Here is a 24,275-nt window from a genome sequence, read left to right on the forward strand (position 1 = left end):
TGGTGATTTTTTTTTCCTCCATCTTCCTTTTCTATTTGACTTTCCCCTGTCTCCTGTTTCTGAAGAAGAGCCTTGTTTGAAATGTAAAACCACCTTTCTTTCCTTACCCGAGCGTCTGCTAATATTTTACATGTACCACATCCTTGCATTGTTGTTTTTTTGTGTGTGTTCGTTCTTCGTTTTTTTTTTATTTACTATATATATATGTGTGTGTGTGTGTGTGCGTGTGTGTATTTTTAATCAAAGGGTAAAAAAATTTATAGTCGATTGATATGTTTTAGTAATTCATTTTGATTACCTATTTTTAGTTGATTTGTATATACTTTTTCTTGACAGGTACTTCTATATATTTTGTACTTTTATATGTGCATATATATTTTTTACCTTCTGTGCTTATATATGTATTTCTTTTATATGTTGAAGGCAATGGTATTATTTGTATATGATGAAATGTATAGAAGTGTGGGGTTATATAAAGTCGCTGGCCCGGATTTGATGGTTGTTCTCTAATCAATGATTTTTTTGTCTCTGTCTCAATTTCAATTGAACACTTCTTTTTTGCAGTCCTATATATCTTTTTTTGTTTCCATAAAAAGAAACGAAAATTATTTCTTGTCATATATGTATATGCATATATGTATATATATATATATATATATATGAATTTTTTGCGTAATGAGATAAAAAAACCAAGGCTATATAGATATTAGAGCATTTATAGATAGGTCTTACAACTGTTTCTAGGATATTAATTAATAATATCTCTTCATCAGATATCCTAGAAACAGCTGTAAGACCTTCTATCTATAAATGCTCTTATATCTATACAGCCTTGGTTTTTTTATCTCATTACACAAAAAAATTCATTTATACACACGCCGACATAGAACCTTTTATTCGCAACACTACCGAATCTGGAACTTAACTATGGTCTGTCTATACCACTTATTCAGCATTACCTGACACCTTTGGGTCTCAATGACACCATTATCTCATATATATATATATATATATATACACACACACACACACACAAATATTCTATAATTATAAACAGTTATAATCAGGGGTCAATTAATTGCTTCGCCATGCACTGAATTTAGAAATAGGAGTTAAAATGTTTTTTCCAACTACTATAAAGATCTCCCAGATAGTAACACACTTTGTGTGTGTGTGTGTGTGTGTGTGTGTGTGTATGCTTGTGTGCATGTGTGTTGCTGTCTGGGAGAACTTTATAGTAGTTGGAAAAGGCATTTTAACTCCTATTTCTAAACTCGGTATGTAGTGAAGCAATTAGCTGATTATAATTATGTTTATAATTATAGAATATTTGTTATAATTTTACCTAAAAAGGTTATTTTGTACACAGTGAACTACTTGGTGAAATTATTAATTGTTAATTAATTAATTGATTAATTAATTAATTGATTAATTAATTAATTTTACCCTTTTATTATTATTGAAATATATATATATATATATATATATATATATATATGTGTGTGTGTGTGTGTAAGAGGAAAAAGCAAAACCAAGGCAGAATGAGTATCTCAAGTCATTTAGAATAATTTAATTGGGTTAAGGTGAATTACAGCTGTTTCTGGGATAACTCAAGTGATAGGTTAACATGTCCACACACTGGGTATTTCATTATGTGAGACAAGGTATGAATATTTTAGACAGGGAAAAATTTACGATTTACAGGGAATGAAACATATTCAGAGTTTATGACAAATAAAATAGAATAATAAAGAAGTAAATAGAAGAATAGAGTAAAGATAGAATATTGGTGGGCGAATAATGTTCACAACTCATCTTTTTGCAGAAGATATGGATGTTGATCGGTACCTTTATGAAGGTATAGGTCCTTAGTTAAAATCTCAGGTAAATCCAGGCAGTATTTTGGCATATATATATATCTGACCGTGGCCATTGCCAGCTTCATCTGGTCTCCGTGCCGGTGGCACGTAAAAAGCACCATCCGGACCCTAGTTGAACCGTCCAACCCATGCTAGCATGGAAAGCGGACGTTAAACGATGATGATGATGATGATGATGATGATGATGATGATAATGATGATACTCAGGGCAAGAAGCAAGGTGTGGTCAACCAATATGTTGCATCCTTCAGAATTGTGAACATAAAACGTCAATGATGATGATGATGATAAAGATGTACAAATGAGGAGAGGGTAAATATAGCAGTGACAGTAAATTGTTGGTGAACTGGGGGATGTAAGCCAAGCATTGTTCCAGTTATATACATAATTATTCTACTAATGCTCTGCTCTAGGGTGAGGCATGAACATCACGTCACATTCTGCTATCCTATGAACTTAATAGAATTAACGAGACTGATTGATGAATTCCTCTAATCATGGAAGGTCAACTAACAGATTCTATTTCCTGCACCATGTGGTGCATAATTATTTATTTAACATGGGTGCCTGTGTGCACATTAGCGTGTTTGTGCGTGAGTGGATGTTTGTGTGTGTGTGTGCGTGCGCATGCTTGCACATGTGTGCACACATGGGTTCTGTTTGCGTGTATATGAATCAGTAAATTTATGTGGATACTGAAATAGGGAGTCTGTAAATATATTTAAGCATTGTTCCAGAAATCAAATGCCATATGTTTAAAGGACAATATATAATGTATAATATAGATTGGGTAGAAAACGTTAATTCTTTGTAGCCATTGTTTGTTTAACCTTTGATCAAAATGTTTTTTTTCTAAGACCATTCTCTTTGTTAGGACTACATCATCATCATCATCATCACCATCATTGCCCTCCTCCTCCTCCTGATCATCATCATCATCATCATCATCATCATTTAGTAATCACTTTTCTATGCATGCAGTGGTCAGATGTGATTTGTTGAGGCAGATTTTCTATGGCTGGACGCCCTTCCTGTCACCAACCCTCATTTGTCTCCAAGCAAGGTAATAGTTTTCCCAATGGCCAGGCATATTTCTCATTGAAGACTAGAAATCAATAACATCTCTTGTATGACGGTATTCTCAGTTACAATCATCATACAATGTCATGACAAGGTTATACACAAATACACACACACATACACACACACACACACAGACATGCACACACATACACACACATGCACATGCATGCATACGGACACATACCAACACAAACACACAAACACACATAAACACACACACACACACACACACACACATAAACATTCATATATATGTATGAGAAGGTGCCTGGCCTGGTGGTTAGGGTTTTGCACTCACAATGGCTAGACCATGGGTTCGATTCCCAGACCAGGCAGCACATTCTGTTCTTGAGCAAAACACTTCTAGCCAGCAGAATGTTATCATTTGAAAGCTAAAACAATGCAAAGTGCATTGTGACTAGTGATATGTAGCAACATCTGATAGTCTGCTCAATACCATAATACCATCATAGATATCTATATATCAAGATACAACAGGCTTCTTTAAGTTTCCATCAACCAAATCTACTTACATTGCTTTAGCCATTCCAGGGCTTTAGTAAAAGACACTTGCCCAAGGTACCATGCAGTGGGACTGAACCTGGAACTACATGGTCTATGTCTTTTGTCTATGTAATGTGTTTTGTTTTAAAGTTAGTAGGAAGAAATTTGAGGAAACCTTTATTTCTTTATTGCCCACAAGGGGCTAAACATAGAGGGGACAAACAAGGACAGACAAAGGGACTAAGTCAATTACATTGACCCCATTGTGTAACTGGTACTTAATTTATCGATCTTGAAGGGATGGAAGGCAAAGTCAACCTCAGCAGAATTTGAACTCAGAACATAGTGGCTGACGAAATACTACTGAGCATTTTGCTTGGTGTGCTAACATTTCTGCCAGCTCGCCGCCTTTATTTAGGGAAACCTTGGCTGCTATTTCTAACAAGTCACCTGATTGAGCAGAGTTTCACTTGCTGACATGAAAATATTGTAACTTAGATAAGCAATGAAGAAGTATATTAGAAGCATGTTCTGAATATTTATGCTGGTGATTTAATCTTCTTTTTTTTTCTTGTGTTTTAAAGGAAAATCTCCAAAACATACTTTTGGCCAGAAATATCTCAATACCTTTGGTCATAAACAAGCAGTTATAGCACTTGACACATGCAGTAAAAGGAAAATATTTTGTTCAGGCAGGTAAAGTACATAATGTATCTTTTTGATAATAATAAAAATAATAATAATAAAGATAATAATGATAATAATAATAATAATATAATAATAATAATAATAATAATAATAATCATTTAGCGTTCGTTTTCCATGCTAGCATGGGTTGAATAATAATAATAATAATAATAATAATAATAATAATAATAATAATAATAATAATAATAATTGGATGCTAAAACATGAAAGACCGAAAAAACTTCACTCTATTCTGAAAGAGAGCAAAAAATTTGCTACTGATAACTTAGATACCTACAAACTTTCATTGCTAATCATAAATAACATCTGTAGTAAAACATCCAACTTGCTGTTACCTGAGATCTTCGGGTGAGGGGCATAGTCAAATATATAAACCCTAGTACTTGATTGGTACCTTTATGTTATCACAACCAGAAGATAAAAAGCAAATTTGACCACAGCAGAATTTGAACTCAGAATATAACAAGCAGTAAATATATACTGCAAGGACTCTGATTCTGCCATTTTGAAAGTAGTTTTTATTTGCTAGGCCAATACTAAATAAAGTTCTTTATACCTGTCAAGATGACGTTATATAAAAACAGTTTATTTCAATGTCAGATGAGAGCAGTTGTATTGTGAGTGTGAAAGAACCCTTCCATATTTTCCATATTTAATCTGTCTTGAATTTCAAAGCTTAAAATTTACATTAAACTTTATCCTCAAGTAATAAGCCATTCATCCATAGATCATCTCTCTCTGATAAACCATGGGCACAGATCCTTCATCCAAGCCAAATTATTAAAATAAAACAACCCCAAAACACTGTCTTGTTCAGTTGAATAGCTAGATGCTTCAGATACTGCAAAGAGCAAGGTCAAACATGTCACATTGTTGAACCCTACTAGCTGGTCCTTTAGTATATTTAGTGGAATTCACCTTGTTACAAGTCCATTGGTTCTCTCCAAAATACATTTTTCTTACAGACATTTACCTGAACTATATTAATCTCATTAATCTGGAGGGTATAGAAAAGGTCATAGCAACTCTGATCCTCTTCACCTAATAAAAATTTACTTCATACCTATAAATATCTCAAATTTTACATATCAAAAATTACATATAGGCGTAGGAGTGGCTGTGTGGCAAGTAGTTTGCTTATGTACCAAATGGTTCCGGGTTCAGTCCCACTGCATGGCACCTTGGACAAGTGTCTTCTACTGTAGCCTCGGGCCGACCAAAGCCTTGTGAGTGGATTTGGCAGACAGAAACTGAAAGAAGCCCGTCGTATATATATATGTATATATATATGTGTGTGTGTGTATACGTTTGTATGTTGTATTTGTCCCCCCAACATTGCTTGACAACCGATGCTGATGTGTTTACTTCCCTGTAACTTAGCAGTTCAGCAAAAGAGACCGATAGAATATGTACTAGGCTTACAAAGAATAAGTCATGGGGTCAATTCATTCGACTAAAGGTGGTGCTCCAGCATGGCTACAGTCAAATGACTAAAACAAGTAAAAGAGTAAAGAGTATAAATTCATACTCATTAATATAGTAACTCAGTAACTAAAATGCTATATATAGCGATAAGTTTCATGCAAGCAGATAATGTGACCCAGTTACAATTACCAGTTCAAGACAATTCATTTTGTATTATGCTTTGTCAAATCTGTACTTTCAGAAATAATTCATAGCTTCATGAGAAAGAAAGACGATTTATAGTTGGTTCACTTGTTACTTGAAGATAAAGTTTCTTAAGGGTTTTTAATCTGTTTACATGTAACTAAGCTTCATATGATAGATATCTGTGAAGGCTTATAATCAGTTTGTTGTGTCACTAAACCCAATATGGGATTAGTTGAATGGTACTAATCCTAATATGGAATTGAACAATACTGTTATTAGTTCATAACACGTCTAAACTTATTCTTGGCTTCTTAAACCTTTTGATACCAGCCTGATTGAAGCTATCTCTGTTGCTTTCATTCAACCTCTTCCTGTATTAAAGTGTTCAATAATTAAATCATGGTTTTATCTAAAAACCTTTCAGTTAAATTATGCTCCAAACAACATTTTAATCTTTTAATTAATTAATAAAATTAATTATTTTACTAGAGCCCATTAAATTCTTGATCATTTTCAAAATTAATTGAAATATAGACAATGTATTTCACAAGAAAATATCCTCATGAAAGTGATACAAAGGGAAATTTCATACTTTTGTGTTTTGAATTCTGAGGAAGATTTAGTAAAATTTCTCTGAAAATTAAGGGTAACTTAGAATGGAAAATTTGAGATGTTTATAGATATGAAGTAAATTTTTATTAGGAGAAGAGGATCAGAGTTGCTATGACCTTTTCTATACCCTCCAGATTAGCATCTAGCTATTCAACTGAACAAGACAGTGTTTTGGGGTTGTTGTTTTTTAATAATTTAGCTTGGATGAAGGATCTTTTAAGTGTATGTGCCCATGGTTTATCAGAGAGAGATGATCTATGGATGAATGGCTTATTACTTGAAGATAAAGTTTTCTATGGAGTTCCAGTCACAATACTTCATCTAACAATCAGTTTGTAATGTAGCTGTCCCAAAATGAGATATATATTATTTGTAATTCACAGAAAGTGTACACTTATTCAACCTGCCTGAGACCACCTTTAGTTCTTTCATAAAACCTCTTCCTTTTAAATGTTGAATTATTAAATTCAGTACTATTTCACACTCCTAAACCCTATTCAATCTCTACAGTCGTCACCTATTCTTGCCTTTCTCCCCTACTGAACCCTTGGTCTTCTGAATATCCATCCTCTCACCCATTTTCTATCTCTAATCACCTCTCACTCTCTCATACACTCATGCAAATTCTATCCACCCATACTTCTTGTTCTCTCTCCACTCACTTCCTTTCATCTTGTACTTTGTAAGTCCACCCTGACACCTCACCCCCACTATTTTGATTTCTTTCTAGCTCTACCCTGGTTACTCTGACCCTCCCATTTATAACATGAGGAGCTATGTAACTCATCTACAGCAAGAGACTGTTGATTTCTAGTCCCTTCTCTCATACATTAAACCCTCATCTTCTCACATAAATCCACCTCTCTCACTACAGTAGTTCCACTCATTTGAAGGAGATCTAAGTTTTGCAAGTTGCATGGCAACCTTACTAGTGTTGATTCCACGAAAAGCACCCAGTACTCACTATCAAGTGATTGGCATTAGTAAAGCATCCAGCTGCAGAAACCATGCCAAAACAGATATATATTTAAGTTGCTTATGGATGACACAGAAATTTAGGGAACAATGTGGAGTGGTATCATATGCATTGATGTAATCTTTCTTGAATATGATGGAAAGTAAGTCATTGATGTATAAGAGGAGGAATATAGGGACAATAATTACATTGTATTTGTTGCCTTATTTTATTTCTTAATTTTACCCAACCTTTTTCTACTTCAGCTGTGATGGGAACATAAAGATCTGGGACATGTCTGGAACAATACTCCAAGAAATAATACTGAATATATCTCTAGGATCTGTATGTTTTTTAAATAATAAAGCTGATCTGTTGATTGCCTTTAACAGTCATATTTTCTATGTTCCTCATTCGAAAGGTGAGTGAAATACATATAGTTTTGTATTTACTATTCTACTCACAATACTTATAAAATTATTTGCATGTAGCGTGTAGTGCAAGTGATGTTTAATTATTTTGTTTTAGCCATTGCTTCATATGTGTGTATGTGTCTACAAATGGTGTATGTGTGTGTGTGAGTATGTGTGTGTTTGTGTGGTGTGTGTGTGTGCAATGTGTGTATGTATGTGTAGTTTATATGTGGTACTTGCATAGCTTATATGTGTATATGTGTGTATGTAAGGTGTGTGTGTGTGTGTGTGCAATGTGTGTGTGTGTGTGCGATGTGTGTGTGTAATGTGTGTGTGTGTGTGCAATGTGTGTGTGTGTGCAATGTGTGTGTGTGTGCAATGTGTGTGTGTGCAATGTGTGTGTGTGTGTGTGTATAATTGAGAGAAGGTATAGCCAATTGATTAAGAAGTTTGCTTTGCAATCATGAAATCGTGAGTTCAATTCTCTTGTATGGCATCTTGGGGAAGTGCTAACACAAGCTTTGTCAGTGAAATTAAACAGATGGAAACTGTGTGGAATCTTGTTAGAAAGATTGTACTGTAATTCAATGGACTGACCTTGTCACATGGTCTGGCCTTGTCACATGGCCTGGCCTTGTCACATGATCTGGCCTTGTCACATGGTCTGGTCTTGTCACATGGTCTGGCCTTGTCACATGGTCTGGTCTTGTCACATGGTCTGGCCTTGTCACAGGGTCTGGCCTTGTCACATGGTCTAGCCTTGTCACATGGTCTGGCCTTACCACATGATCTGGCCTTGTCACATGGTCTGGTCTTGTCACATGGTCTGGCCTTGTCACATGGTCTGGTCTTGTCACATGGTCTGGCCTTGTCACAGGGTCTGGCCTTGTCACAGGGTCTGGCTTTGTCATATGGTCTAGCCTTGTCACATGGTCTGGCCTTGTCACATGGTCTGGTCTTGTCACATGGTCTGGCCTTGTCACAGGGTCTGGCCTTGTCACAGGGTCTGGCTTTGTCACATGGTCTAGCCTTGTCACATGGTCTGGTCTTGTCACGGGGTCTGGCCTTGTCACATGGTCTGGCCTTATCACATGGTCTGGCCTTGTACATACAGATTCAGCAGCTTGAAAATTATTAATATATAATGGACACACATCTGTGGAATACTAGGCCATCTACATATTACATCTACATAAATAGGTAGTTCAGTTGATAAAAATCAAACACACCCCATTGAAACTGATAAACTGATGGAAGATCTATGGACATGATATATACATATATATACACACAGATATTCATATATTCATATTTATGTATATATATGAGGATAAGAGAATGCTCATGGATTTTTCACAAATGTACGAGACTAAGAATTTGTAAAGGAGAGATATAACTGATTCATTTCACTCAAGAGTATTACTGATACTTATTTAACAGATTCAAGAGAAATAAAATGTATAGACAGTACCAGCTGGATTTGAACCTAAATATTGTTAGACACTTAATACAGTAGTTTACTCTTAACAACACTCCAAAACTCTAAAAAAAAAAGACAATGGTGATGACAATGATGTTGATGACGATGACAACGGCAACCACCACCACCATCATCATCGTTATCAACATCATCATCATCATCATCATCATCATCATCATCATTATCATCATCATCTATTCTAAAGGCAGGAAAATAAAATACAAATTATTTGTCATAAGCACTCTATGTATATAAAACTATAAATGATAGCATGCAAATATTGGGTTAGAAATCTCCTAGGATATTTACATGCTATCATTTGTAACTTTATCTGCTTTGAGTTCTCATTCCTCAATTAAAAACAAATTATTTCATATCTCTCAAAATTTCTAAATTCTTACTACATAAACAACATACAATTCTCGCTTGTAAGAATAAAGCTTCTAAAATGGATTGAGAAATTTAAAGGATTACTCCAGTTCAATGGTAGAACGCCTGTCATGTTTACTGAAGATGTAGGTTTGGGCCCCATAAGCAGTCTCCAACTTTTTCTGTCAAAAGGGTTTTTTTTTTAAACTCGGTATTTACATGCAAAGCAAAGACTCACCATGTGGCAGCAGGACTACACTCAATAATACCAGTGAACATACTGATGCCTGAGGGTCACATTAAGTGGCTTGTAGTTGCAGAAGCCTGAACTACAATGGGCTGATCCCACAGAGAATGATTATATATAAGGTATATGTATGTATGTATATGGTTGTGTGTGTGTGTGGTGTGTGTGTGTGGTGTGTGTGTGTGTGGTGTGTGTGTGTGTGTGCATGTGTGTGTGTGTGTGTGAGTGTGTGTGTATGTTACTGTCACTTTGACTTCATTGTAAATGAATGCTACCATCATGCAATCACTGTTCTTATATATTTACACACACACACACACACACATAAATGTATACATACATACACACATACAAATACATTCACGTGTGCGTGTGTGTGTGTGGGTGTGTGTATGTCTGTCTGTATCTGTTTCTATGTATGTATATATGTATGTTTGTATGTATGTGAGTAATTGTCTTTGTCTCTCATCATGTGACAACCTCTGTGAGTTTGTTTATGTCCCTGTAACTAAGTGGTTTGCCAAAAAGAGACCTATTGAATAAGTACCAAACTTAAATATAGTGCTGGACTCCGTTTGGTCAATTAAACCCACCAAGGTTACAGTCCAGTGCCTGAAGCAAACAAAAGAATAAATGAACCATATTAATTGATATAGAATCAGCTTTTGTTTGTATAATGTAATATAATATAACCTCCATTATGACTGGCTGTTAATAGTAAGAGAAGCCAGACTTAATTTAATTATTCATGTTAAAATAATTTACAGAAAATTTTGAAATTTTGTCATTTTCTTCTTTTCTTATTAGTATGTCCTTTCATGGAACAAATCAGCTTGGAGGATTCTTCTTCAGCTGAAGGTAATTTCATTAAGCTTTTATAAACACAAACATAACCACCTCTCACACACACACACAGATACTCATACACAGACAGACATACACACAAGCAAACACATGCACACATCATAATTACAAAAAAAAACCCTAATAAACAGGACAGGCCAACAACAAAATTTAACAAATAAAATGTTATATAACAAATAAAGTGTTATAATAGAAAGAGAAAGTGTCTTAATATTTTGGACATTAGTCCTTCATCAGAAGAAAGAAAGAGAGCATAGAGAAAGTGATAAAGAGAAAGAGCCACTGAATAGTAAAACAAAACAGGCAAAGGTTTAGAAACCAGGTGGAAATGCTAATTTATGGGGGGGGGGTCAAAAAGAGAGAAAGCAGTGCATGTGGATGTAAATATAAGAATCTATCCATGTCTGGAAGCCGACATAAGAAGGAAGAGATGTTTTGTGTGTTACTGGTAAAAAGAAGGTAAAGGTTATCTTCTAGAGCAACGTTTCTCAACTGAGATTCCCTAGAATCCAAGGGTTCCACAAAAGGTTCCTGGGGGTTCTGCGAGAAAGAGTGAAATAAGCTAATGCTAATTTCATGATTGTAATATGCAAAACATATTCTTGAATATTGTTATATAGACATCATCCTGTCTAACCTATTATGTTATCAAAAACATAACAACAATATATATATGATATATGATATATATATATATATATATATATATATATACATATATCATATTTACCAAGTAAACAACAATGAAAAAAATGTGAGAAAGATATGGTATATAATTTTTTTTGTGCAGAGGTTCCTAGAGACATGTAATTTATTTTAAGGGTTACCCAAGGGTAAAAAGGTTGAAAAACACTGTTCTAGAGGCATGCCAACTCATAAGGGCTGGTTTCCTGATTTCCAAGTCATATAAATTCCTCACCTGGACCAGGCGCCAGTCCCTTGCAGGATTACTCATTTTTCCCATGTCATCTTGGTATTATCTACCGATGAGACATGACGTTGCAGCTAGGACACTCTATAAGGAAATCCATCAGAAGGATAATCCCGAGGACAAAGAAACAAAAACCCACTATGAAAAGGAATACTGGTCGAATGTAAAAGTGAATACTGGAGGAACATGAAGTGAAGTGTTTTGCTCAAGAGCACAACATATTGCCCAATCCAGGAATTGAAACCACAATTTTATGATCATGAGTCCAACACCCTAATCACTAAGTCACATGCCTCCACTGTGTTACAATGGTATATATATGTATACAGAGGTGTGCAAGTGTGGAAGTATAGCAGTATTGGTTAGTAGGTATGTGGCGCATCAGTATAGGAAGGTGAGTGTATGAAAGGGTATGTGTGAGAAGGTAGTGAAAACGTTTTCAACAAAGAGGAAAGGTTTAAACTAAAATAAAAAAGAGAGAGAAAGAAATGTATGAATTTTAAGAAAAGGGGGAACATCAAAGGAATTGATGAAAATTATACAAGAGTGATGAAAGGCACACATACATACATACATACATACATACATACATACACTGGAACTATAAAAATCTGTAAAACTTTCCAGAAGTTTATCATTTAAATATATACGAGCATGTCTAGATATGCAACTATATACATAAGAATACATACATAAAGCAAAACATACAAAAGGGCACATATATATACATGCATGCATACATACATACATACATACATACATACATACATACATACATACATACATACATACATATATGCAAACAAAAATACCCTGTTGTTCATGTTGAAATTCCATTGATTCTAGGTTAGAAACTGGCTCTTACTCTATTGGCAAGAAATCTTGAAACTGAACAATGACATACATACATACATACATAAATGTGACAACTGATGCAGACTTTGTGGAGTTCATACTGAAGATATCACCAACATCATAAGCAGTTGCCCGAAAATGTCATCACAGTGTTATCTACCGATGAGACATGATGTTGCAGCTAGGACACTCTATAATGAAATCCATCGGAAGGATAATCCCGAGGACAAAGAAATAAGAACCCACAATAAAAAGAAATACTGGTGGAATGTAAAAGTGAAAACTTCAGTAAAATGTAAGCACAACAGACCTGATATAATGATTTGGGATAGAAAAGAGAAACTGTGCACAGTTGTGGAAATTAGCTGCCCAGTGGATGTTAACATAAAGCTGAAGATCAGTGAAAAAACAAACACCTATGATGAACTATTGAGAAATCTGCAGTTACTCTATCCAGATTATAATTTCAGGTTTATACCTGTAATTATTGGGGTCCTGGTATTTGTAACACACTGCTTAAATACCAATCTTGAAAAATTAGGTTTCTCAAAAACAGAAAGGAGAAAGCTAATTCGAAGACTACAGATCCAAGCCATCACTGGAACTGTAAAAATCTGTAAAACTTTCCAGAAGTCTATCATTTAAATATATATGAGCATATCTAGATATGCAAGCATATGCATGAGGGAACTTACATATAACAAAACATACAGATCTGTACGTATATATATGTAGGGAATGGTTGTATTCCCTACACTACATACATACATACATACATACATACATACATACATGCATTCATACATATGTACATACATACACACAAAAATATCCTGTTGTTGATGTTTAAATTCTAATGAAAGAGCCTTGAATCTAGGTTAGAAACTGGCTCTTTCATCTATTGGCAAGAAATCTTGAAATAATCTGAACAATGACATACATATGTACATGCATACATACACATACATACCTACATTCATAAATACATACACACATACATCCATGGCCTGGCTCTCTGTCGGTTACAACAAGGGTTCCAGTTGATACAATCAATGGAACATCCTGCTCATGAAACTAACGTGCATGTGGCTGAGCACTCCACAGGCACATATACCCCTTAACGTAGTTCTCAGGGAGATTCAGTGTGACACAAGTGTGACAAGGCTGGCCCTTTGAATTACAGGTACTACTTATTTTTGCCAGCTGAGTGGACTGGAGCAACATGAAATAAAGTGTCTTGCTCAAGGATGCAATGCGTTGCCGGGAATTGAACTCATGACCTTATGATCATGACCCAAACACACTAACCACTTAGCCACGCACCTTCATATACATACATACATACATGCATACATACATACATACATACATACATACATACATACATACATACATACATACATACATACATGCATGCATACATATTCATTCATTTCCTTTGTTTTATCTCACAACAGATTCTGATATTTATGAAGACTTCTTTACAGAGAAACAAAAAGAGCAAAATATAGATTCATATTTGGTATGTAGGTAGTTGAAGATGATTTCTTTGAAAAATCTTTCATGCAGTCTTAACACAAGAAGTTCATTTTAACTTTGTTTCTTTTTTAAAGTTATTCAAAACTGCTCGTTTTCATTTATATCTCTTCTGAATTACAGATGCCATATGATATTAACGTTTCAAAACATTTCTCTGAAGATAATTTTCCCGAACTGAAAATCAAAGAGTGTGAAGAGCAAGAGGTATATTTTATTGATTAAAAGAGAAAAAAAATAATAAATAAGAGAGGGAGGAAACAGGGAGAGAAAGAGAGAGAGCTTATTTTGGTATGTTTTTATAAACCATTTTGCATATACAAATAGCAAATGCCAGCAAACATGAAGGAAGGATAATTAATTTTGATATGCTTTTTTAAATAATCTATATGCAGGTACAGATGTGGTTGTATGGTAAGAGGAGCACTCCGTCAGTTACGACGACAAGGGTCCCAGCTGATAGGATCAACAGAACAGCTTGCTCGTGAGATTAACGTGCAAGGGACTGAGTAATCCACAGACATGTGTACCCCTAACATAGTTCTAAGGGAGATTCAGCGTGACACAGAGTGTGATAAGGCTGGCCCTTTGAAATACAGGTACAACTCATTTTTGCCAGGACACAACGCGAATTGAACTCACGACCTTACACTTGTGAGCCGAATGCCCTAACCACTAAGCCACGTGCTTCTTAACTTCATGGTTCTGGGTTAAGTCCCACTGTGTGACACCATGGTAAAGTGTCTTCTGCCATAGCCTTGAGTCAACCAAAGCCTTGAGAGTGTATTTGGTAGACTGAAACTGAAAGAAACTCTGTGTATGTTTGTGTGTGTGTGTGTGTGTGTGCACGCACTGAAGTGTGTGTATGTGTGAGTGTGTGTATGTGTCTTTACACTAATAATAAGTACACACACACTGGTTCTATTTCACTTCTTTATTCTTATTAATCAATTAGTTAACCATTTAACCAATTAACTAATCATTTGGTCAATCATTTAGCTAGGTTTTTCAAAGTCCTTTCATTGCCATTTGTAACCTCATCAATAACATGCCCACTTTACTCCATCAAAATTCCATTTTAATTTATATTCTAGATACCAGCTAAATAAGGAATAAGGTTTTCTAATAAATTAATTGAAACAGTGTATTTCGGCAGGAATATGGTAACAGCATGGTTATGTTCTGACTGTAGCTCTAACATATATACATATATACACATATACAATTGCACTCAAACACATGCACTCAAACAAACAAACAAATTAGTAAAATTATTTTTTTCCTTATCTAAAACTGTCAATTGTGCTATTTCCACCAACACCATTTTGAGTGAAAGAGCAAGCATCTACATAGGCACTCAACCTGTTAGAAACAACAACCGGATTATACCCTACAATCTTAAAAAAAACAGTATAAAATTAGATACTGTAAGCCACTGAAGATGGAATAGTCATAACTGGAAAGTGTTTGAATATAGGTTTGCTCTATTAAGGCTAACTTGTAGTGACAAAAACAATTAGTGGGCTACAACGCATATCCTTATCATAGTTTTCTTAAAGATATACAGGAATATACATGGTGTTGTAAATACTGTTAACTGCCAAAATTTTACTATATGATAATATGCATGTGTGTGTGTGTGGCCCATTGTCCACAAGTCAGAAAAAAAAGCACATTTTTAAAGAGAATTTGTGCAACATATCTCGTGAACCAACTGAATTGCTAATGGTAATAGTCAACGTGAAACCAATGGTAGCTTTCTGACCAGCAATATGCCATAACCAGGAATATATTACACAACAACATAAAAGTATATACATACGTATGCATCCATAAAGGGCTTAGACAACTCACCAGACTCTACAGCCAAAGGCCATATAGTTCTTTAAACTTTGGAGGAAGAAATCCATTATGCTCAATTAGTTAATAAGTAAACAATGAATAAACGATCCAGGTCAGGATGGGTTATCTCCCTTAGACCAGTCCATATCTTTATATATAAAAGTGAAGTTGTGTGTGTCTCCTACGATTTAGATTCCTAACTACTCCCACATTTTGGGGTGCAGTTTAACCAAAACTGGGTATCTTATAGTCGTGATTCATATCGAACCCTTCTGGGTATTACCGCGCGTCTACGATGAGTCTACGATTTTTTTTTAAATTTACCATAAATTTTTCCCATTTTTAATGCATTTTTGGCATATATAAGGGAAGTAACTCTCTAAAAATTTATTATTAAATCTCAGAACGTAAAAAGCTACAGTAACAACCTCCCTTTGTGGTTAGCCATATTGAGATGGCTATTATACTTTACATCTCTAAAAATGCTTATATAGTTATTTCCCTTACAAACCCGAGCAACGCCAGGCGATACTGCTAGTAGGTCAAAAAGAAGATGGGGAACTCCATTCTTCGGTAACTTTTAGCTTGTAATGATCTTTTCAGATCTAATCAATGAATGGGGAATCCCATACTTGCAGCAGGTAGTGTTTGTAATGGATGCAAGAGCTGTAAATTTCTTGTCAGGAATTCACTAATCCTGGTTCCACACACACACACACGCACACACACATGCACACGCACACACACACACACACACACACACACACACACACACAGCTGAATTGTGCAGTTAAGAAGCTTGCTTTGCAACCATGTGGCTTCAGCTTCCATAACACTGCACAACGCTTCTTGGGGAAGATGCCTGAGGCAACCAATGGCTTGTGAGTGAATGTGGCAAATGGAAAATGGATTGAAATTTGTCATACACACACACACATAATCACACACACCCATACACACACACGCACAACACACACACACACACACACATGCACGCACACACGCACACACTAAGAGCTGTGTTTTATGGTATTGTTTACATATTTTGGTCTCTTTGAATTCTACAGGAAGATCGAGATTCATTTAAAAGCCAATATATTTATGGTGCTCCAACAGAAATATATTCATCTCCAAAAGAACAATGCAACTGGTCCTGGCCATCGATGTCTTCCCTAACAGACGGAGACTTAGAAAGTATGTCATTTATTTATAGATTCCTCATTGTATACCAACCACAGATTAAGAGGTTTCTCATATTTATTGTATCAGTCTTTAATGATAAATCTCAACCATAGGCGCAGGAGTGGCTGTGTGGTAAGTAGCTTGTTTACCAACCACATGGTTCCGGGTTCAGTCCCACTGTGTGGTACCTTGGGCAAGTGTCTTCTACTATAGCCTCGGGCCGACCAAAGCCTTGTGAGTGGATTTGGTAGACGGAAACTGAAAGAAGCCCGTCGTATATATGTATATATATATATATGTGTGTGTGTGTGTGTTTGTGTGTCTGTGTTTGTCCCCCTAGCATTGCTTGACAACCGATGCTGGTGTGTTTGCATCCCCGTAACTTAGTGGTTCGGCAAAAAGAGACCGATAGAATAAGTACTGGGCTTACAAAGAATAAGTCCCGGGGTTGATTTGCTTGACTAAAGGTGGTGCTCCAGCTTGGCCACAGTCAAATGACTGAAACAAGTAAAAGAGAAGAGAAAGAGAAATAGAGTTGTCAACAATTAAAAAAGCATATGAAAATGAAATAATAAATTACTACAATTATTTTCTCCAATGTCATCTGTATGAAAAGCAAATAGTTAAATTAGTGTTAGCATATTTAATGTGGAGTACCAAAAATATAACTTAAAAATTATTATATAATAAGGAGAAGGCAGTGACTAGTATTCTTTCTATCCTTTTGGTAAGTATGGGGGAATAACACCAGACATATTCTGGTCTTTAGCAAACTATAGATTTCACTGTACTTGCTGAAATAATAGGAGTGGCTGTGTGGTAAGTAGCTTGCTTATGAACTACATGGTTCCGGGTTCAGTCCCACTGAATGGCACCTCGGGCAAGAGTCTTCTATGATAGCCTCGGGCCAACCAAAGCCTTGTAAGTGGGTTTGGCAGACAGAAACTTTAAGAAGCCTGTCATATATATATATATATGTGTGTGTGTGTGTGTGTGTGTGTGTGTGTGTGTGTGTGTGTGTGTGTTTGTGTGTCTATATTTGTCCCCCCAATATCGCTTACAACCAATGCTGGTGTGTTTACGTCCCCATAACTTAGCAGTTCGGCAAAAGAAACCGATAGAATAAGTACTAGGCTTACAAAGAATAAGTCCTGGTGTTGATGTGCTCGACTAAAGGTGGTGCTCCAGCATGGCTATAGTCAAATGACTGAAACAAGAGTCTCTAAATTCATAAACAATATTGTACTTTTACAAGGGTCTTCTTGAAAAATAAATATAAAATCACTGAGATTAATTACTCAGAGACCCATCTGCTTGAAAATTAATAGTTAAGTTTGTGTTAAGTAAAAGTAAAAGATAAACAAGTAAAACATAAAAGATAAAAGAATTGGAATGAGATTTGTTTTCATTTTTTTAAATTTTGTTGCAGTGTTTTCCCAGAATGCTCACCTTCAGTACCCACTGCTTACAGATTCTCCTACAGAATTAAACAACCAATCACCAAGTGAAGAATTATCATTGACACATTCCATAACTGACAAGGCAATAGTCTCTCCTATATAACTTTAGTATTATTTGTATTTATTTATTTATTTATTCATTTTCATTCTAATTAAACAGTGGTGCACCTTGGTGGTCAGATATTGTAAGGGAAGTAATCTTTACTAACTCAAACATGGTAGTATTAGACATTTGAATTTTAAATTGAAAAGCAAGGAAGATGCAAAGAATATACTTTGGATGTACATCTGTATATATAAAAGGCAGGATGTGTGTGTGTGTGTGTGTGTGTACGTGAATGTAATTTATGCACATCCACAAATTAGCACGCATGTCGCTCCAATTTTAGGAGGACATTCGTTATGACCCTAGCTATATTTTCGTCAGCTTATTTTTCCCAGAGGCACCAGCAAATAGCAGTAAAAATAAATTCTCAACCAAAACTTTTAACAATTTTCAAGTCGGAGAAATTACCATTGTTTGCAAACAGGAGTTAAGTCCCCTTCTAGCGACAAGTGAGTTTTTGTTAAGATTTTTGTTGTTTTTTTCTATGGAGGAAAAAAAGTGGTTTGTTGATATACAGGCAACACACACACATACAAAAACATGTATGTGTGCAAAAAACATGTATGCAATAGGTGTACATACGTACTTGTGTATGTGTGTGTGTGTGTGTGTGTTGCCCATATATATATATATAAACCAATATCAATGGATTTCGCCCAAATTTGATGTCGATGTTACTTAGTTTGGTTTGAAATAAAGAACTTGATTAGCTTAATAATCCTAACTTAATCCCGGGCAAAGTCGGGTTATACTACTAGTGTTTAATATTTTTACTCATTAGAAAGATCTTAAAATTTTCAGTTATATATAATCCATATATATATGTATATAAAAACCAGCTTAGAGAAGAAGAAGAAACGAAACCAAACCAAACGAATCGAATCGAATCGACGCGAAGGCACTCAGTCATACAATAGTGTAATAAATAAAATATATGCATACATAATACACACACACATATATATATATTTATATATAGACACACACATGCACATATGTGTGTGTGTGTGTATCTTTGTCTAGCTGCTACATGGTGGCTGTTAACAAGCATCATCATCAAGCAGGCAAGATTGTTAGTTTCTAGTCTTCTGTGAAAAATATACCAGGCTATGGGGGGTAAAAAATATTACCTTGTCTGGAAACAAATGGGAGTTGGTGAGTAGGAAATCTGCCTCAACAAATTTTTTCTCTACCCATGCAAGCATGGAAAAGTGAACATCAAATGATGATGATAACAACGATGATGATGATTATGATGATGACAATGATGACAACGATAGTTTTATGGATTATGTTAATGGTACCGATAATAATATGAAATTCAGTAATAAAAGGTATTTATGATGGTTTTGATGTTGGTGATGCGAGTCATGGTTATAGTAGTTTTGTCATGATGTTAGTAATGACACTGTTGCTAGGAATTGATTATAAATATCATCAAAGTTGCTTTCTCCTTTGTACTAATCTAGGACAATATTTGTAAATGAAATCAATCGATAATCAGTTATATTTCTGAGTATCTGTTTTGTTGATAAACTTCTTCTGCAGGTTTTCTTGTTGAGACAATAGTTTTGAACTTCCATTCAGTGTCTTATAAATGTGACTATTTGATGGCTAAACATTTCTATTATTGCTTTTCTTTGATTTAGTCAGATGACTTCACTCTACCAACTTGCACGCAGGGAATAGATGAAGTAGAAGGCGATACAATGACTTCAGTTGGTATGTATGCTTGCCTCTGTTGAGATTAAATATGTTATCTTTTTTAATACTCTGAATGATTAACTTAAAATTAATATCTTGCTATGTTCACAATTGATATCATATTTTGGTCAAACTTTGCCTTTCATCTCTTTGAGGTTGATAAAATAGAGTACCAGTCACATGCTGGGAATCAATGGTATCAACTAAAGCCTATCCTTTCAAATTTGCTGGCCTCATGTATAAACAGTTCCTCTACCTCTTTACAGTCTGAGATCAAATCCCATTGAAGTCGACTTTGCCTTTCACCCCACTGAGGTCAATAAAGTAAAGTGCCAGTCAAGTCTTGAGATTAATGGTACTGACTAAGCCCATTTTCTCAAACTTTTTGACTTGGTGCCTAAATTAGTAACCAGTATAATGCAGCAAACTGACCAAGTTGTGAGATTGTCAAATATAGTTCCTTGCTTTGTTTGTTCCAAGTGTGCTGGATTGACAGAATCATCAGAGTGTTGGAAAATATGCATTTTTCTAAATCTTTAAGTTCTGTGTTCAAATCCTGCTGGGATCAACTTTGCCTATTATTCTTCCAAGGTGGATAAAATAACTGGCACTCCATACACTCTGATGGTAAGAGTTCCAGTTGATCCAATCAATGGAACAGCCTGCTTGAGAAACTAATGTGCAAGTGGCAAAGCACTCCACAGACATGTGTACCCTTAACCCTTTCATTACCGTATTTATTTTGAGATGCTCTGTGTTTCTTTCAATTGATTTTAAATCATCAACATTGTCATCATATCATCATCATCATTGTTTAATGCCCACTTTCTATACTGGCATGGGTTGGACCGTTTGACTGGGGACTGGCAGACCAGGAGGCCGCATCAGGCTCCAATCTTATCTGGCAATATTTCTACAGCTGGATGCCCTTCTTAATGCCAACCACTCCAAGAGTGTAGTGGGTGCTTTTTACGTGCCACCAGTATGGGAGCCAGTCAGACGGCACTGGCATCAGCCACGTTCAAATGGTGCTTTTTACATGCCACTGGCACAGGAGCCGGTCAGGGCCAGGGGTATGGGGCTGACATCGACCATGTTCAGATGGTGCTTTTTACGTGTCACCGGCACGGAGAGCCAGTCAGTTGGTACTGGCAACAACCCATGCATGAGTGGTGCTTATTGTGTGCCACCAGCACGGGAGCCAGTCAGGTAACACTGGTATCGGTTGCAACAACAATTTCTGAATTTAGTAAAACACTTAGTTGTCATTCAGCTGGTGTTAGGATCATAAATTGTGACTAAGATTTGGTGGAAGATTTTAATTCAGAACTTTTGAAAACAAGACATTTGTACTACAGAGCCAGAGGCGGTTTCAGGCAGATTGGTACCAAAAGGGTTAATATAATTCTCAGAGAGATTTGGTGTGACAAGGCTGGCCCTTTGAAATACAAGTACTACTCACTTACACAGCTGAGTGGAGTGGAGCAATGTGAAATAAAGTGTCTTGCTCAAGGACACAACACACCACTGGGATTTGAACTTACAACTGAATTCCCTAACACCACTGAGCCACGTGCCTTCAGGTTGATAAAATAAAGTACTTATCAAGTACTGGGGCTGATGGTATCAGCCAATCCTCTCCCCTGTCTCAAAATTGCTGGCTTTGTCATGTCTAAATCAGAAATAATTACTGTAGTTTTAGATACACAAAATGCTGTTATCCTCAGAGATGGAATGTCTTTTATCATAGATCTGTTCAATAAATGTTTATAAACAACTACAAATTCACTATGTGCTTAATAAAGAAATCAATAAAGGAGAATTAACTTTTTTGCCAAAGTGGTCTGAGACCAGGAAACACATTACTCCTAAGTTTGTAACTCAATCTCCTTGTACAACAAGTTTAGAATCAATAGTCTATTATAGATCAAAAAGCCAGGGTCTTTTTTTTCACTTTCTTGAGATAACTTATATATATGAATAAATAAATAAATAAATGAATAAATAAATAAATAAATAAATAAATAAATAAATAAATAAATAAGTAAATAAAATGGAGAAAGTCTGCTTAAAGATTATTATTTAGTTGTCAGGCTTGATGTATACTGAACTCTTTAGCAGTGACATTTATAAACTGCATTTCGAACCAATATAAGAAACTTAAAGCAGTTACCCAACATAAAGGAAATATCAACTAAATTTTGCCTCAAATTGCACAAACTGTCTTGCAAAGGGACAGACATATTGGATAACAGAGTCTTAAACTTAAAATACTTGTGAGAAGAAAGGAATGATCATGGTTGGAATGCTTTTAATCATAAGTCTGTTCTATCACAGCTAACCTAGGGTTAAACACAAACAACACTAGTGAGAAGGTATTAAATCAGTGGTTCTTAACCATTTTTTTTTTTTTTTTTTGCTTATGGCTCCCTTTGATTCTTATTTTACTCTATTGGACCTCCATAACAACTCAATGTATATTGAAAAAATCCTTACTGTATTTTTATAATTAAATATTATTGTTGTTGAAAGTGCTGCTGGACTGGCTCCTGTGCAGGTGGCACATAAAAAAGCACCATTTGAGCATGGCTGTTGCCAGTACCACCTGACCGGCCCTCGTGCCGGTGGCACGTAAAAGCACTCACTACACTCTAGGAGTGGTTGGCATTAGGAAAGGCATCCAGCTGTAGAAACTCTGCCAGATCAGATTGGAGTTGGATCAGCCATCTGGTTCGCCAGACCTCAGTCAAATCGTCCAACCCATGCTAGCATGGAAAGCGGACATTAAACGATGATGATGATGATGAATTATACAGAAGTATAAGTGATTTATTGCATATAAATTTTAACAAGAAAATCATGTCTGGGTCCCTTAAGGGCCATATGGACCTCAGTTGAGAACCATTGGTAAAATGCTGGAAAATTCTTAGTGGTGGAAATAATTCTTTCTGGTTTAGCACAAGGCTGGCAATTAGGAGAGGTTAGTCAATACCATACAGAGGTAAAAGAGTAAAGATCCCCTTCACTCATGAATGACCATGGGATTATATATATATATATATATATATATATATATATATATATATATATATATATAATATATATATATATATATATAATGCGCATGTCAATATATATATATATATATATATATGTATGTGTATATATATATATATTATATATATATATATATATATATTTATAGTAATAATAAATCTCTGAGCGAGGTATAAACAGTAGCTGCACGACATTGTGAAGTATATTTGCCACTTATATATTTTTTAAGTTTATGAACATTACAAATATTATGTCTTCCTGTTTTCTTTAGATGTAGTTGCTGAAAATGTTTCCACAATAAAAAATGATGACTTGGATACTGAAGCAACCAATTCTAGTTTTTCTTCTGGCACGCCAATTGTTTCATCAAAGATCTCATCTGAGAATGTCCAAATTGATGCTTGTAGTTACACAAATTATAATAATGTAACTGAGGAGCCCAAAACATCATTGGTAACAGATCGTGTTCTGACAGGAAGTGCCAGTTCAACAGTAAGTGGAAACTTCAATGTATATTGGTTTGTAATAATTCATACATAATTTCTCTTAGTTGATCGGTTGTTCCTCTATGGCAAGGGAGATAATTGTCTTGCCTAGAATCCATTATTTTCTAAATATCTTATAATTGTTTTACTGTTGGTATACACTGGTCAGTGTGCTGACAAAATCTAACTTCTCTCAGCTGATTGGTTGATTCTCTCTCTCTCTTTCTCTCTCTCTCTCTCTCTCTCTCTCTCTCTCTCTCTTTCTCTTCCCACTATCTCTCTGGCTGGCAAAGGAGAGAATCATTTCACAAAGGTCCATATTTTCTTTGTTAACGCAACTTGTGAGGACTTATTGTTGATATACACCAATTATGATTACAATAATGATAAG

The 24,275-nt window shown here is 35.4% G+C and overlaps 1 protein-coding gene across 1 annotated transcript in view; it reads left to right on the forward strand.

Annotated features, from left to right (window-relative positions):
- The window catches only part of LOC115210582, a 174,287-nt gene that overhangs the window by 100,236 nt on the left and 49,776 nt on the right, over positions 1–24,275 (forward strand). Inside the window, exons 17-25 of the mRNA XM_029779185.2 lie at positions 4,052–4,163; positions 7,620–7,774; positions 10,670–10,720; positions 13,970–14,034; positions 14,172–14,255; positions 16,958–17,084; positions 18,502–18,614; positions 20,288–20,360; positions 23,671–23,891. Coding sequence (XP_029635045.2) covers positions 4,052–4,163; positions 7,620–7,774; positions 10,670–10,720; positions 13,970–14,034; positions 14,172–14,255; positions 16,958–17,084; positions 18,502–18,614; positions 20,288–20,360; positions 23,671–23,891 — 1,001 coding nt within the window. The remainder of the gene's footprint in view (positions 1–4,051; positions 4,164–7,619; positions 7,775–10,669; positions 10,721–13,969; positions 14,035–14,171; positions 14,256–16,957; positions 17,085–18,501; positions 18,615–20,287; positions 20,361–23,670; positions 23,892–24,275) is intronic.

The sequence above is a fragment of the Octopus sinensis genome, linkage group LG4 (assembly GCF_006345805.1).
Source record: "Octopus sinensis linkage group LG4, ASM634580v1, whole genome shotgun sequence".
In the NCBI taxonomy this organism is placed as follows: Eukaryota; Metazoa; Mollusca; class Cephalopoda; order Octopoda; family Octopodidae; genus Octopus; species Octopus sinensis.